The 18,296-nt window shown below is 34.9% G+C and overlaps 1 protein-coding gene across 4 annotated transcripts in view; it reads right to left on the bottom strand.

Moving 5' to 3' along the window:
• The window catches only part of capgb (capping protein (actin filament), gelsolin-like b), a 28,323-nt gene extending 10,618 nt beyond the window's left edge, over window positions 1–17,705 (bottom strand). The window contains exons 1-3 of one of the 4 annotated variants that reach the window (XM_059354145.1): window positions 17,483–17,705; window positions 15,752–15,852; window positions 1,375–1,568 (exon numbers count right to left, since the gene is read on the bottom strand). In XM_059354145.1, the coding sequence (XP_059210128.1) occupies window positions 1,375–1,567 (193 nt within the window). In that variant the 5' untranslated portion in view covers window position 1,568; window positions 15,752–15,852; window positions 17,483–17,705. Of the gene's footprint in view, window positions 1–1,374; window positions 1,569–12,031; window positions 12,337–13,235; window positions 13,376–15,751; window positions 15,853–17,482 lie in introns of those variants that run through there. The other 3 variants (XM_059354143.1, XM_059354144.1, XM_059354146.1) reach the window with 3 other exon arrangements.
• Window positions 17,706–18,296: the final 591 nt, after the last annotated feature.

Here is an 18,296-nt window from a genome sequence, read left to right as displayed (position 1 = left end):
GAGGAGGGAGCGGCTTCACGGAGCTTGAGCCCAGAGAGCCCTCTCCAAGCTGTGACAATCAGCTTAGTGTTACCTAAGCACCGGATACATGCTGGAAACAACAGCCACATTTGAGTACCGTAACAGCACTCCTGCATTTTTAATGAGGCGCTCGCTCAAAAACCATCCCAGTTTCCCTCGGGACTTCTTCCTCCTCCTCTCCCTCTCCAGCCAGCCTCTCTCCTCCACAATGATGCAGCAGGTCAGCGCTGTGTCTCATGTGTCATCACCATTAGTGGGAGGGTTATCAGTGTCTCGACCCCCGTCACTAGAGCAAACACTGGACTGTGCTTTGTGGTTTTGCAAACCTGGTCTCACAGGAATCCGTGGAATAGCCACGGAATCACTCAAATTTCCGTGAAACTGACACGGATTTTGCTACAATGCAAGTTAATGACAGTCATATCCCGTGGCTATTCCATGGATATTTGTTCCTATTGGTTTGTTCCAAGTCACGTGACTTTCAAGGTCCCGGCGGTCAGAACAAAAAACATGGCGGACAGTTCTCTCATTTTTTTGTGAAAAAAATCAATATTTTGACTTAGTTTATGCATAAAAATGGAGTTTGATCACATTGAGACCCCGCTTCAAAATAAAAGCAAACACATGTGGCTTTCAAAATAAGAGCACATGGATGTGTTAGCAGAATCCACCACAGAATTTACAAGAAGACTGTCAAAATAAGACGCCTTAAATAAAACATAGAATAACCCTTATTCTCCTTTACAGTAATTATCTAAAATGTGCAATGATTGAGATGGAATAGTGGCATTAGAAGGTGCGAGAGGCACCAAATTTAGGCTTTTAGGGCAAAAATGTGAAAAATAGAACTTTATTAACCCCGAAGGAAATTCTAGTTCCAGAATCGTATCTTAATGATGTTTGGACGACAACAACTGCAGCATTTTCTCAAACTTTCGTACACTTTAAGCTTCACTGCTGAATTTTTTTTTGAACGAAGCATCATAAAAAAAGCCTAATTTTGCAGCGTTGTTTCGAAAACTTCCTGACATGATATCCCACATAGATTCCTTAGATCTTCTAGTTTCATATACTACTAGTATCTCCAGAATATTCCTAAAAGTGAGTGCTACGAAAAACAAAAACGGCTGGCGCTAAATATTGATACTTGGCGGCCATGAATCAATATAATATTGCCATGCAAAATATCGCAATACTAAGCTGTATCGAGTTTTCCCCCCCAACTCTTTTACATAACCCTGTTCTATTTCATTCTTACTGACCAGTGCTTAAAGCAACGCCTCTGGTTGTCATCCAGAACTCATAGAACCGTAGTTACATACATAACCCTGTTTTTTCTTGTCCCTCTCTCACCTATCCACATGTGCAGGTCGGCTCCCTGTTGACCACGGTTCTGCAGCACCAGATAGGAGTCCCCGTTGTAAAAGGCTCCCACCTCGGAGGGATCCAGCAGCACCGCCTTCAGCTTCTCCACCCTCCACACGCGGAGGCCCGGCTCCCGGTCCTCTGGACCAAACTGACCCGGAACTGGCTTAAAGTGGAGCATACTGCAGGAGGAGAAGAGAAAAAAAAGGACGGTAAATTATCAAATGTCAAATGAGCCTCAGAGTCATAGCCGGTTTACTCAGATCCTCTCCCACAGAAGGGGAAGAGGGGAAACAGGAAGTGTAAATACATGGAGTTGTGTCATATGTTTCCATGTGGGAATGGTCCAAGTTTTGGTTGAATTTAGAAGAAGTAAAAGCAGAAGTCGAGCCCACAGGTTAGTGACGAATGAAGGAAGTGACAAACTCGTCACGATCAGAAGACGAGTGTCCGTTTCTAGACATTCTGACTTCATCTTGGACGAACTGTAGAAAGAACTTTCCTGCAAGACGGGAAATGTTGAGTAAAGTGTGTTTAAGTGCAAAGACCAGAGCTCAACAACACAGACACATCCAAACAGGTTCTTCCAATATAACCCTCGTGCTTCACTTCAAAAGAACATAACGTCTGCATAAAAACACCATAAAATGTGTATTAATTCATTATTTTCACACTTTTATCAAGTTAAATATATAAACACGCTTCAGTCCAGATCACAACGACCAAATATTCACTTATTTTCTGAGTTTAAGCATTTAAATGCCAATTTGTTTACATAATGGCAATGTTGTATCTACAGAAAAAAAACTTAAATTTCTGTATAATATAGAGGGATTTTTTCAAATCTTGGTTATATATCAGTGATTAGCCACAACATAGATTTTGATGCATTTTTTGTGCAGTGTCAGATTAAAAGATAAAAATGTTGCACCATAACAACAAAGTATTCATTATTATTTTTAAAAAATTTTAATCTGTTAGAAGTGTTTATTTTCATAACATAATCTTTCTATTGATGCTTCTTTATGAACCCTGCCCCTTCCCCCAAAAATGTATTTATTTTTTATACTCAATGCTCTTATTTTTGTGTCAACCCTAAGCAACAACATTCATTTTGATACAATGCATCAAACACTGCAGCTCTCCAAAATACAGCAGCAGTAACTCTAGTGGAAGGCAAACATGAGAAATGGCTCAATCTGGTGGAAAATCATAAAAACTACAGTTTTGAAGCCAGCGCTCTGGATTGAAAGCCTCACAGCAAAAAAGGTATGTCTAAAAACAAGATAAAACACTAAATCTGAGGGAAATGATCTTGCTGCATGGACAGATACTTGACAAGATTTCGTAAATTAAGATTATTAAATCTAGAAATAAGCATGTTGAACGCTTAAAATAAGAAATTAACTCTTAAGACAAGAGTAGAAGGCAGAGTGCACTGACAATTATTTGTTTCTTACAAGATAAAAAAAACAACCTTTTTGTCTTTTTTGAGGGATCTTTTTGTGTCTTTTTTTTTGGTCATTTTGTGTCTTTTTACATCTTCTTTTGGTCACAAAATGTCCAAAAAGAGACAAAAAATGTACAAAAAAATAAATTAAAGCTGCGAGCAGCGATGAACTGGCCCGAGCAGAGTGCACTGCAAATTATTTGTTTCTTACCAAGATAAAAAAAACCTTTAGATTTAGAAGTGTTGGATAATTTATCTTGTTTTAAGAGTTAATTCCTTATTTTAAGCGTTCAACATGCTTGTTCCTAGATTTAACAATCTTAATTTAAGAAATCTTGTCAAGTGAAATCATCTGTCCATGCAGCAAGATTATTTCCCTCAGATTTAGTGTTTTTATCTTGTTTTAGACACACCTTTTTTGCAGTGCTGATATAATAGAATACATGAATGTGGGATCAGAAATAGGGGTTTTAATGGGGATATTTTTGTCCTTAAGGCTCTGAGTATTTATTATAAAGTTATTATAGGAGCTTAAAAAGCCTTAATGTTGCTATTGAGGGTGTTGAAGACGGTTGAAGTGGAGGGTGTGGCTGATTTGACGAGTGCTATTACACTTAGACTTGGACACTAAATGAGGGGTTGTGTTGCTGCTTAACAACCACGGAGCTACATTACATCACTGTTATGAAACACAACACCACGGAGGCCCCACTAACACAACACTAGTGTCATTGCACAAAACCAGGTGTGGCGATATGCAAGCTGGATCCTGTCACAGCTGAGAAGGAGACAGATATGGATTAGGTTGAGTCACTCTGTGCACCTCTCTCTGTGTTAACCCTCTGGGGCAGGGGTGTCAAACTCAAATACACAATGGGCCAAAATTTAAAACTTGAATAAAATCGCGGGCCAACATTGAACAAATAAACCTTTTAATATATACCAAACATGTTTTGCTTTAACATTAAATATGGAACCAGCAACGCTTATAAACATACAATATATAACTAAATAGTGCAGACATGCAAAATCAAATTTCAAATAAAAAACACATCAATGTCATTAATTTATTAAATAAAAATCGTATGCCTCTTTTCTATTTGCATCCTTCTGATTTAAATATCAAAATAAACTTTTTCAACAGGTTAATACATTTAAAAATAAAATAACAATAATAAATCTAGTATTAGCGGTAAATGCGCCGTATAATACCGGCGGGTCAGCTTTTATAGTACAATAATTATATAATAATTTGATATTGGCTCGCGGGCCAAATAAAATTACACTGCGGGCCAAATTTGGCCCGCGGGCCAGAGTTTGACACCCCTGCTCTGGGGTCTCTGATGGTGGCGTCCTGATCAGATCATGGGACGTTTAAATAAAAAAAACTAGGTCACATGGAGCGCTGCTATCAACTTCACTCCAAAGTACAGACTTAAAACTTTCTCCCAATTTTTGTTTGACATTCCTAGCTCATGTAAAACCAAAGATATGAATTTGATAGTACAGAAATACGTGTAAAAAAAAAGTGTCATTTCACACATAGTTTGTTTTGAAGAGTTGCAGCTAACAAGGAAAAAAACCCTATAAATATACATGGTTTTATGGGACTTTTGTATATAGTTTTATTATATTTAAATTTTTACCTTTTTATATGTTCATATCAAGGTTATTATACTTAACGAAAACTAACGAAATAACGAAAACTAGAATTGAAAAAACATTTTCTTTAACTGAAATAAAAATAAAAACTATTTTTTAAAGTTTAAAAAAAAAAACAATAACTAACTGAAACTGTATTATGTGGTTACAAAACTTACTAAAATTATAGTGAAAATGTCCTTCGTTTTCGTCTTATCAACTTTTTTTCAATCATGATCCAGTGTTTCTATTTCTCCGCCGCTGAGTGTGTTTATTTGTATCCTGTGTTTACATTTTCAAGTTCCAAAACAGTTCATTGAGCATATTTGTGGTTTTTATTGTAGTAAATAGTATCATTTTTCAACTCGGAATTCATAATTTTTGGGCTCAATATGTTGATCAAGTAGGTTAAAGTGAGAAAATAATTGTCAGATCATATAGGTGAAGAAAAAATTGATACCAAATATGGGTATAGTAAACATTTTTTATGTGGTACATGAAGGGCAAAAACGGTTAAAATAGGCTCAGAGCCCAGAGGGTTAAAGTTTTTTTTCTCCATTGTGTCACACAAGAAGAAGACAAGAAAACCGCGTTCTATATAGCGAGTGTGTGAGGCAACCACACGTCTGTCTCTTCCTGCCTGTTCTTGTCTTCCTGCGCTATATTTTGCACAACTGAAAGCAAGTGAGGTTTGTAGAGAGACGAGTTTCTGGGGCGTTATTTCTCACTCTCTGTCACTCTGTCCTAGAACATTTCAAAAGTGTCAGAGGTGCCACAAATGAAGATTCATGCACTCTTTGGCTTCTTTATCAATGATGTAATGTCATAGTTTTCAGGTAGGAATCAAAATCTTAAAATGTCATGAATCCACTTCATGCAAAACATAATAGAAATGGGGAATTGGAAAATTATAGAAAGAGGAAACAATTCCCATTTTTTTCACTAGGTAAGAGACGCTGCTACCAACAAACAACACAAAAAGGTCCATAGAACACAGAAAGTTGACCATTGACAGTTTGTTCGTTTTTGTTTGTTTATGAGATCAAGAATGAACTTTTACTCAAAAGATTATCATTCTTTGATTTAAAAAAAAAAAAGCTTACTTCACGATCCACTTACAAGCATTTTTTCCAGAGCTTTTAAACAGTCTTCCTCAGCAGATATAGATAGTTAATCATGAGATGAATTGTTGCTTAGATAGTCAACTTTCCAACGTGATAGTAGTCTGTCAATCACAAGGCAGCCCCGCCCTAAAGCATACCAGGTTTAATCTTCTATTTTACCCTAAATGAGACAATCGTTTCCAAAATGAGCATCATGTTAGATTGAAGAAGACTCGAAACTAGCAATTTGGACTTTAAACTCATTAGGAAAATGTTTACTGAGGTAATAAATCAAGTGAGAAATAGGGTCATTTTATCTGACCATTTTATCTTTTTGCAGCCAGTGGAGTCGCCCCCTGCTGGCCATTAGAAAGAATGCAGGTTTAAGGCACTTCCACATTAGCTTAGCTTTCAGATCTGGAGGTTGTTGAGTGCTTCTGCAACCTGGTCTCTTTAAAATTATGTGCAATGCATACACCAAAATCCAATTTTTCGTGCCTATGATATGCACAGGGGCATTTCTAAAAATAACGACCCTACTGGCAGCAGGACATAATAACTTTTTCCAAATGTTTGGTTTAATTGACCAATCAACTAATCAACATAAGCATGTGATAACAGAAGAAAAAGACACTTCATTGGTTTTGTAAAATCCAGAACTAAATTCTAAGATATCTGACTCAAACTTATCTGGTTCATTTTTGCACTTTGGTGCCTCTGCAGATAATCAAAACGCTCTTCCTGGATGATAACACAAACATTTGAAACCTTATCAAAGCGTGTAGCAGCAAGTACATTCTGCTGAACTCTCCTCTCTCCTGATAAGGAAAGCCTGATGGGTTGATGCTTTTAAAGAAAATTAAACTCCAGCATCATTATGCATCTTTCCAAATATCAAAGTGTTAAAATCAACACTACACTGTAAAACTCTTTACTGTAAAATTACAGTAAATTACTGTCAGCAGTTTCGCCAGTAAGTTACTGTAAAATTTACAGTACATCTACTGTATTATAGAAATACAGGTCCGTTTACTGTCTCGTAACGAAGAAAAAAAATAGCGCAACGTTTAAATGTTTAACTCTAAATCCACTAATCCATTTAAACTCTATATTAGGATTACTGGAAAAACAACACATTATGATTATTTCAGCCCAGACAAAAAAGAAATAAAATAAAACTTTTCTTCTTTTCGAAAATAACGGCTTTATTTTCCCAACATGCTCAGCTGAAAACAGTAAATTCCTGTAAAAATATAATTTTGACCGTTGGAATGCCTGAGCAATCACGATAACTCCCACAATGCATTGTTTTTACAGCAATATACTGTACAATCATAATACAGCAAGTTACTGTTAGAATTTGACTGTAAATTTACAGCAAAGTCTTACAGTGATAACAGTACGGGTGAAGCTCTAACTGCACTCTCTAAGAAAACTATCATTATATGAGTCAGCAGTTTGGCGCCAGGCAGCAACCAGAACTGATAAAGTAGGACCGGAAAACAAACAGTTAGCATGATTATAATGATTAGAGTCAACTGAGGACACGCTGCCACAGCTCCTGTATTATCTGTAACACCGTTTAAATAATCACATTTCTAGTGAGAAAGAAGAGATCATTTCCCTCAGATTTAGTGCTTTTATCTTGTTTTTAGACACACCTTTTTTGCAGTACTGATATAATAGAATACAAAATTTTATGCTGTAATGGCTGTGGGATCAGAAATAGGGGTTTTAATGGGGATATTTTTGTCCTTAAGGCTCTAAGTGTTTATTATAAACATATTATAGGAGCTTAAAAAGCCTTTAATAAAGAGATGTGTTATCTGTAACACCGTTTAAATAATCAGCGCTAATATCGGCATCATGGAAAGTGAAACAGGATGTCAGCAGCAGCAGCAGCTACGCCCCTTTTCGTTTCGGGGGTTTCAGTTTGGAAGATCATTTCACGCCTCTCTCATCTCCTGATATCAGTTTATGGTTTTGCAACTCATTTTTTGTAAATGATCGATGAACAAGTGGTGTTTACTGACCAAAACAAGTCACATAGAGAGGAGGACGGTGCAGCAGAGTGAATATATATATATGTTCCAAGTCACGTGACTTTGAAGGTCCCGGCGGTCAGAACAAAAAACATGGCGGACAGTTCTCTCATTTTTAGTGAAAAAAAATCAATATTTTGACTTCTGCATAAAAATGGATTTTGATCACATTTCTAGCGAGAAATATATGTTTTATTATCTAAATATTCACTCAGTGAATGTACATAATCACTTTGTATGTTGGAATAGCCACGGGATATGACTGTCATTAACTTGCATTGTAGCAAAATCTGTGTGAGTTTCACGGAAATTTGAGTGATTCCGTGGCTATTCCACGGATTTTGAGTTAAGCGAATCCGTGGCTATTTCACGGATTCCTGTGAGACCAGGTTGCCTTTTTTTAGAGTGCATGAGCAAGATGTTTCAAAATAAGAGGATAAAAAAGACACAAAATGACCAAAAAAGACACAAAATGACCAAAAAAGACACAAAATGACAGAAAAAAAGTCACAAAATGACCAAAAAAAGACAGAATTACCAAAAAAGACACAAAATTATTACAAAAAGACACAAAATTATTACAAAAAGACACAAAATTACCAAAAAAGACACAAAATTACAAAAAAAAGACAAAATTACTACAAAAAGACACACAATTACCAAAAAAGAAACAAAATTACTAAAAAAAAGACACAAAATTACCAAAATAAGACAAAATTACTAAAAAAAGACACAAAATTACCAAAATAAGACAAAATTACTAAAAAAAGACACAAAATGACAACAAAAAAAGACACAAAATGACAAAAAAAAAAAAAAAAAATGACAGAAAGGGACACATAATTACCAAAAAAAGACACAAAATTACCAAAAAAAGACACACAATGATAAGAGGATAGGACTTGATTAAAACAGATGAGTGTATAAAATGGTAGAGGAGAGAAGTTGAGGAGGTTCGGCAGCGAGGAGGCAGAGAAAGGGCCCGAGGCAGCGGCATGCAGGGGCCCCGAGTTAAAGTTACACTGCTGGGACTTCAAGAGTAAATAAAGATGCAGAGAAAAAGGGCCGATCCACTTAACTGTATGATCTCCCCGGGTACCTCCGGCATGCTGTCTGACTCCGGCTCCATTCTGCGTGTCCACTGGAGTGTGTGTGACCCGATGTGAGTGTGTGTGTAAGGGATCTAGAGGTCTGGAGAGAAGGAGGGCTAGCGCTCACCTGGCCTGGTTAGCTTATATGTGGCAGGTAATCGGAGCCGGTGTGATGAAAGCCTACCTGCGGCCTGTTGGATAGGGCGCCGCGTGGGGGGGGAGTAGAGTCGGGTTCCTGGTTCCTGGCTAACGCTAAACACCAAGCGGCTAATTACTGGGAGAGCAAAGTACTGGCTGCTCCATCTTTCCACTCTGACTCCAGCTCTTCCTCCATTATCACCCTGTCCCTGTATACCCTCCTTCTATGCAGACTGCAACATTTTCCAATCAGGGAGGTAGTGAGGAATTTAGTTACCCCCAAAGAAATTCATGAACACCCCCGATTATCTCCACCATCATCCCCTCGCCGCCATCATTCCTCATTCATCTATGAACTCTGCAAATGTCAATGAGTCACTAGGCCTCCCTGATGCAAGACAACATTACCAATTACAAAATTACCAAAAAAAAAGACACAAAATAACCAAAAAAGTAATTAAATGGACCTTCCACACACAACACGGTAAAGTGCCATTCATATAAAACTCACATTAAACTTTCATATCAAGGTGGGGGCCACAAGATATCGTCACGAGGGCCACAATTGGCCCACGGGCCGCGAGTTTGAGACCCATGCTTTAAATTGCATTGTTTAGGTAATTATGGGGACTCTTTAAATGTCTATTTTTAGGCTTTTACTGTTTCAGCAGGAGGCATTAAAGATTTAATCTTTAGAATGCACTGATTGAAAATGATAATCTCATTAATCTCATTAATCTCTAACACAATACAATAATCACACAATAGGACAATAGTAGGCAATAATAGGACAATAATCCTATCAAGTCGAAACAATGAAAGAAAATAAATGAGGAATACATTCAAAAGTGAGACTTAACCCTCTGGGGTCTCTGATCGTGCCGTCCTGATCAGATCATTAGACTTTTAACTAAAAAAACTAGGTCACATGGAGCGCTGCTATCAACTTCACTCCAAAGTACAGACTTGAAACTTTCTCCCAGTTTTTGTTTGACATTCCTAGCTCATGTAAAACCAAATATGTGATCGCTTTAATTTGATAGTACAGAAATATTTGAGCGTTGGTGTAGCTCTCTGTGTCATTTCACACATAACAAGGGGAAAAAGCCTATAAATATACAGTTTTTATGGGACTTTTTTGTATATAGTTTTATTATATCTAAAGTTTTACCTTTTTATATGTTCATATTTGTATCCTATGTTTACATTTTCAAGTTCCAAAACAGTTCATTGAGCATATTTGTGGCTTTTATTGTAGTAAATAGTACAATTTTTCAACTTGGTTAATCTTCAAGTAGGTTAAAGTGTGAATATAATTGTCGGATCATATAGGAGAAAAGAAAAAATGGATACCAAATATGGGTATTATAAACATTTCCATGTAGTACATGAAGGGCAAAATCAAAAGTATTCAAAAACAGTTACAATAGACTTATTTAGAGGGTTAATAACGCTATCACAGACAAGACGGTGGAGGCGTTAGGAACACAGGAACTTCCCCTTTTTGGCCTCGGCCGTTGTAGCGGTCGTGGTGTTTGTTTAGGTGGAGACGGGTGGAGGTCAGAGGGGTTCAGGTGGAGACAAAGGGTCACAGATAGACTAGAGGGTCACTGACCCCATCAGTCATTCATGCGTTGATAACCAGACAGAAATATGAGAGCGGACAATATGCAGGAGGAGAGATCTGAGAGCAATCTGTCAACTGATGCTGCATGTATACAGAGAGAGAGAGTGTGTGTGTGTGTGTGTGTGTGTGTATGTTCTTGTTCTTCCTACACAGTGAGGACCAGAACACGATTTTAACCAACAGAGTGAGGACGTTTTTGCAAAGTGAGGACATTTCGGCCGGTCCTCACTTCTTTAAGGCTTTTTTAAAGATTTCAGACTTTGTTTTAAGGGTTAAAGGTTACATGATAATGATAATTAACTGAAACTGTATTGTGTGGTTACAAAACGAACTAAAATTATAGTGAAAATGTTCTTCGTTCTCGTCTTTGTCAACTTTTTTCATACATAATGAAGATGGATAAGACAAAGGAAATAAAGGCAAAATTTACTGTGACCTCTTTTAATCTCCCACCCAACAAATACCCCATTACAAAACACTAACACTAACGCTAAAACTTATAAATACTAAACTAAAACTAGCAAACTCGCACTTAAAACAAATTAAGGCGAACTGAATTTGAAAACAAAAATTCATGACAAAATTAAAACTAAAACTAATGAAATTAGGGAATCCGTTTTTCCAATGAGGGTCCTCACAAAGATAGAAGTACAAGAATGTGTGTGTGTGTGTGTGTGTGTGTGCGTGCTTGTATGGCTTCATGCACTGTATGTTTATAAGATTAGGAGGCTGCAATCAGACAGAGTGATGCAGAGAGAGAGAAACTGAGAAGACCAGAGAACAAAGAGGAAAGAGACAGATAAAAAGATATATGAATGAAAGAGAATATGAATTTTAAAGAGCTATTTTAATGCTGTAAGAAAGTGTGTGTTTTTTTCTTACTTTTCTCAACTAAGAAGCAAGATCAGAGTCTGTTACACTTTAAAAAAGGTGTGTCTAAGGGAAAATATCTTGCTGCATGGACAGATAATTTCACATGACAAGATTTTTTGTATCTTGTTTTAAGAGTTAATTTCTTAATTTAAGCGTTCAACATGCTTATTTCTAGATTTAACAATCTTAATTTAAGAAATCTTGTCAAGGTAAATTATCTGTCCATGCAGCAAGATCATTTCCCTCAGATTTACTGTTTTTATTTTGTTTTTAACACACCTTTTTTTTGCTGTGTACCGCTTTAATACCACACCCAAATTTTGAGGAAGTTGCTGCAAATAAGAGCAGGATGAGGTGGAGGAAGCTGCACATTGTGGAAGGAAATTAAAGGTTGCATTTTCCTCACTGATAACAGAAAAGTTGGAGCAGAGAAGAAGCAAAAAGTTTGAATGGAAAGTTGGATGTTAGAGAGACTGGAGTCTAAGACTAAAGTTTCATTGTCCCGTTGAGAGAGTCCTCAGCTGATTTCAGGAGAAGGAATGTGATGAGCAAACAGGGAAAGAAGAGAATGGGAGGAAAAATGAGAAAAAAGCTGCAGACTAAAAGACAAGTAAAAGGACAAAGAAGGAAAATATCTCACTTACTTACACTGACTTTAGAAGGTAAAACGTTAAACTTACCTTGTAGAGTGAGTTGGCGGTGGGACACGACACGTCTGAGCAGAGAGTGGAGAGGAAAGCACTCATGCAAGGACAAACACGTCCCTGAACACACAGATTCTTTCTCTCTCTCTCTCAGAGACTTTTATTTCCTGCCTGTCTGCGGCAGTCTTAGCCCGGCCCTCTGACTCAACCACAGAAGAAACAAAAAAGTGCGGAAACTTGATTGAATCAGGACTTAAAGTGGAAGGAGAGTTCAGAGGCCGACTTGACAAAATCATCGTCCATCTGATGAAACGGCATACTTTTTAACATGATTTTAAAGTATTTACATTTTATTAGACTTTCTTTCTTTAAGAAATACAAAAACTGGGCGATAGAAAAACTTATTCTAAGTACTTCAGAATCCCTCTCTCAGCTTTCTTGTATCACTAACATGCTTATTATTGCCTTCTGTTCCTCTCCAGCCTTCTTATATAAAATAGTTACCACAAAGGGTTTTAAAATAACACTTATAAAAAATATTAAAGTTATTTTCAGTTTTATATGTGTTCTTCTTGGGAAACAATTTATTTATTTTTTAGAATAATTTATGATTTAATAATAAGTATTTATATATTTTTTATTCATAATTATATATACTAAAAAATATAAAATATGAATATATATATTGAAGTTATTTTTGGTTTTATATGTTTCTTTCTTGGGAAAATATTTAAAACTGAATAAAAATAGAAATTACTTGAATTACTTATTTTTAAAATAATTTATGATTTATTAATATGTATTTATATATATTTTTATTCATAATTATATATATATAATTTATTAATAAGTATTTATATCTTTGTTATTCATAATTATATATTTGTGTATATATATATATATATATTTATATATATATATATATATATATATATATATATATATATAAATAATTCAAGTAACTCTTATTTTATTGTTTTATTCAATTAATTTTTTTGTTTTCAGTTTTTCTCAAGATGCACACATAAACTAAAACGTTACAAGTAAAAAATAAAAGAGAAATAAATAATATAAATAATAATTAATAATATTAAATAAGTACATTCCTTTTTTTAATTTTTAAATTCAGACATTTGTCCAAAGATACTATCTATCTAAGTCCAAACTCAAACGATTTCTTCCATTTCGGCAGAAAATAATGAGTCCTTCCATCAATATAGAGTCCTATTTTAAAAAATACCTCTCATGAGTCAACAGTCTCCACAGTTGGTCAATATCTCCATAGCAACCGATCCGAACACACCTAGTAGTCAGAGGTGGGTTCCCCCAGACAAACACGCCCATGTGTGAAACCAGTGATTCATCTTTTCCACAGGAGAACATTATTAGCCTGAAGGATCCACTGACAAAAGATCAAAGACTTCTGTTTCACTTCAGTCTAAATATACAACTCAGTCAACTGGATTACATAGAATAAACTAAGTTAAAGATTTAAATTAGGCGGAAACCCTCAAACTCTTTACCAAACTAATTTATATTTGCACAACAAAATGATAAGGCACAACATGTTGCTCAATATCATTTAACATTTAACCCTTTAACCCTTTGGTGAGTCCATCTTTACCAATTCACAGTTATGCAACTAAACAAACCCTCAAAAAACTTAGATGTCCCAAAGTTTCCAAAGACAGCACATACTATATGTCAGGTACACTGTAAAAAAAAACAACAACTGTTGCTTTTATGGTAAAAAAAAAACGGCAGCTGTGGTTGCCTGAACTTTACGATAGAACTTTTTAAAATATTCCCGTAAAAAGATATTGGCACTGTTGATTTCACGTTTAATATTGCCATTTTATTCCACTTTTTACTGTATGAATAAAACGTTTTTCCATCAAAAGAAACGCTGTTTTGCCATATAATTGACAAGAAAATACTTTATAAATGCTGCATAAATTAAAGATTTTACAATTAAATATTACAGTATATTTTTGTTAGAGATATGGTGTTTAATACATTTAGCAGTTAGAAAAATTATACGTTTTTACAAAAGATAAATAAATAAACAGTGAAGCTTGTATATATATTACAGTATATTTTTGTTACAAACACGGTGCCAGTGTATTTTACAGAGGAGTAATGTTTTATAAACATTAACAATGTTTCATTATTACTGAAACTGAATTAACCCATTTATCATTTTATGTTGTTTACTGTCATGGTTTAGCAGTTTTTCACTGTAAAATCTAGACATTTTTTACAGTGTAATATAAGCACTCCATGTGGCTGTTATGCCTATCTTGCATTAATGTAACTATTTTATTTCAGTATATTTTTGTTAGAGATATGGTGTTTAGTACATTTAACAGTGAGAAAAAATATTTCTTTTACAAAAGATAAATGCAAAAATTACAGTTATGCTTGCATGTATATATATATATATATATATATATGCCAGTGTACAGTGGAGTAATGTATTTTTCAAAAAACAAAAAACCCCAGTAAAACATACATACACATATACAGTTGAAACCAGAAGTTTACATACACTATATAAAAAGACATATGCTTTTTTTCTCACTGTCTGACATGAAATCAGACAATCACTTTTCCTGTTTTAGGTCCGTTAGGATTACGAAAATTATTTCTATTTGCTAAATGCCAGAATAATAAGAGACAGATTTTTTTAGACAATTTTTTTATTACTTTCTTTAAAGTCAGAAGTTTACATACACTAACAGTATTATGCCTTGAAACAATTTGGGAAAGCCCAGATGATGCTGTCATGTCTTTGGAAGCTTCTGATAGGTTTATTGACAACATTTGAGTTAATTGGAGACACACCTGTGGATGTATTTTATGGCACACCTGAAACACACTGCTTCTTTGTGTGACATCATGGGAAAGTCAAAAGAGATCAATCAAGATATCAGGAAGAGAATTGTGGACTTGCACAAGTCTGGTTCATCCTTGGGTGCAATTTCCACATGCCTGAAGGTGCCACATTCATCTGTTCAAATAATTATACCCAAGTATAAACAACATGGGAATGTCCAGCCATCATAGCGCTCAGGAAGGAGACGGGCTCTGTGTCCCAGAGATGAACGTGCTTTGGTCCAAAATGTGCAAATCAACCCAAGAACAAAAGCAAAAGACCTTGTGAAGATGCTGGCTGAAGCTGGTAAGAGTGTGTCATTATCCACAGTGAAACGAGTACTGTACCAACATGGGCTGAAAGGCCACTCTGCCAGGAAGAAGCCATTACTCCAAAATAAACATAAAACAGCCAGATAACAGTTTTGTCAGACCACAGGACATGTCTCCAAAAATTAAGGTCTTTGTCCCTGTGTGCATTTGCAAACTGTAATCTGTCTTTTTTATGTTTCTTTTGGAGTAATGGCTTCTTTCTGGCAGAGTGGCCTTTCAGCCCATGTCGGTACAGGACTCGTTTCACTCTGGATAATGACACACTCTTACCATTATGTCTTTTTATATAGTGTATGTAAACTTCTGGTTTCAACTGTACATTTATGGTATTTCAATTTTTTCTGAAACTGAATTAACCCATTTATCATTTTACGGTCTTTTACTGTCATGGTTTAGCAGTTTTTAAACTTTAAAATCTACAGAAAGTTTATACAGTGTAGAATTATATGAGAATGTGCATTAAATTAAGTGCACAACATCTGTAATGTAACTGATTGTGCAGCTTTGGGTGAATGAAATGCTAAAACCCGTCAGTGTAAATGTCCTCACCTTGGTCATTAGGCCTCTGAGTGGCTTCTCCTCTGGGTGAATCCCAACCTTTAGGTGTCAGACTCCCATGGGTGGGTGGGCACCAAACCCTCCCTGGCCCCCTGATGGAGAGACAAACAAGGAAGATGGAGCTCAGACAATATTAAACACACGTTTGTGCTGTTTTTGTAAGTAAAATGACTCAGTCTCCTGGGCCGTGACAACCTTAAAACCTATTTTTATTCCTTCGACCACGCATGAGACTCTGTTCTTGTTTTTAGTGTTTTATGGTTTGCTTTTATTTATTGTTTTTTTTCTTTTAAAGCAATGAAACTATTTATTTTAGTGTTTATTCCTGTTTTATTTATTTTATTGTTCTTCTTCTGTTTATTTATGTACTGCACTTTGTTGCGGCTGTGGTTGTTTAAAAGTGCTTTAAGAATAAAGTTGAGTTCAGAGAGTTGAGTACATCTCTGCAGCCTACACAATCCCCTCCACAACTCATTTTAATCATGATTTTTTTAAAGCATTTTGTATTTTAAATATAGTGTTATATAATATTGTCCACTATTATGTTATATTATAGGTACAGCTGAACATAGTGGATATGTTTTTCATCATTGTAGCTTCATTAAATGTAACTGACTACATGTAACTGTAAGTTGTACTAATTTATAATTTTACATTGTAATAACTTTTAATCCTTACTTCCGCTAACTTCTGCAATGTGCTGAATTGGCACGATTGTAACGCTGCTATGAAATGTCAATTTTGAGTTAGCATTGATACGCTAATGGGTACTCTTGTGGCTGTAACAAGCAGCGCCGCTAGCATCAGTTAGCCGCTAGCATCAGTTAGCCGCTAGCATCAGTTAGCCGCTAGCATCAGTTAGCCGCTAGCATCAGTTAGCCACTAGCATCAGTTAGCCGCTAGCTTTCGCTAATGACCGAATTTCACCGCTTTCCCGCATTTCACAACAAAGAAATAAGAGTTAGCAGAACTATTGTCCCTTGTTGTGAACCCCAACTTAAAGATATAAGTAACAACAACTCACCAACTTGTTTTTGAGCAGACAACTGGCTTCTTTTGTTGTGCTAACTTACATTATTGCCCTAAATGTCAATAATTTATATTTCCAAGTTTTACCAACTTAAATCACTGTTTTAGGCCAAAAAATACAAGTTGGCTTTTTTTGCAGTGTATTATTATTATTATTATTATTATTATTATTAATTTCATTTTTTAAGGGAACATTTAATTTGAGGACTCCACATTTGTGAGATAACCACACAGCAATTATTTTAATATAAAAATGGAAATAAATAAAAATTAAAGTACCCTGAAATAAATAAAGGCAGTCCTTTGAAAAACATCTTCTGAAAAAAGAAAAAGTGTATTTATTAATTTAACTAAATTGACTAATTTGTATATTTAGTACCTTTATATGTGTGTTTTTAAAATGTATTTATTAACTTAATATTAAAATGGCATCCCATACATGGTCGCCCACAGGACTGTTGCAAACAAATACTGTATTATTGGTGTGATAAGTTCACACAGATCCAGTTCTGCCATCTACCAGTTTGTAAGCACAGTTTTGGTAACTTTTAAATATCTGATCATAATCACATTTAGTAAGCACATAATAGCACTTCAGAGATTTACAAAAAATAAATATTTAACTATTCTTTAGCTTGGCAGGTCACTTAGTTTAAGTAGAAATTAAATTCCACATTACAGCCCCAACTTTACCTGCAAATTCAATTTACAGAATGAGACCTCCAAACGATATTTGAGTAGAAGTAGTTTTTGTTCTTGTTGGTTCATTAGCTGAACTTCCTGTCAGCAGAAAAGTGTTAACAGAAAGATGAGCGCGCCCCCGCGAGGAGAGAGCGCGCTATAGTTTTCAGGTCACGTGTTCACTGACGCAGGTGTTTCCCATCAGGCGTCATCGTCTCGTCTGACGTAGAGCATGGTTGTGTCCCTCCAATCCTGTCTCTCATCTCTACATCTATTTGTGCGTGTTTATATATATATAAATATGAAAAAGATACATACACGTACTTTTTCATATATATGTATATATATATATATATATATATATATATATATGCACAAATAGATGTAGAGATGAGAGACAGGATTGGAAGGGACATATACATATATATATATGTATATATGTATATGTATATATATATATATATATATATATATATATATATACATATATATACATATACATATACACATATATACATATACATATATATACATATACATATATACATATACACATATATATATATATACATATATACATACACATATATATATACATACATATATACATATATACATATCACATATATATAATTTATATATAATATATATTTATATTATATATAAATTATATTTATATAATTTATTAATATATATAATATTATATATAATAATATATATTTATTTAAATTTAGTTAATTATATTTATATAATATATATATATAAATAAATTACAAAAAAGACAAAATTACTGAAAAAAACCTAAATTGCTTTAAAGACACAAAAT

This window comes from Centropristis striata, chromosome 17 (genome assembly GCF_030273125.1).
Source record: "Centropristis striata isolate RG_2023a ecotype Rhode Island chromosome 17, C.striata_1.0, whole genome shotgun sequence".
Classification (NCBI taxonomy): Eukaryota; Metazoa; Chordata; class Actinopteri; order Perciformes; family Serranidae; genus Centropristis; species Centropristis striata.
This window is presented reverse-complemented; position numbering and strand designations above follow the sequence as displayed.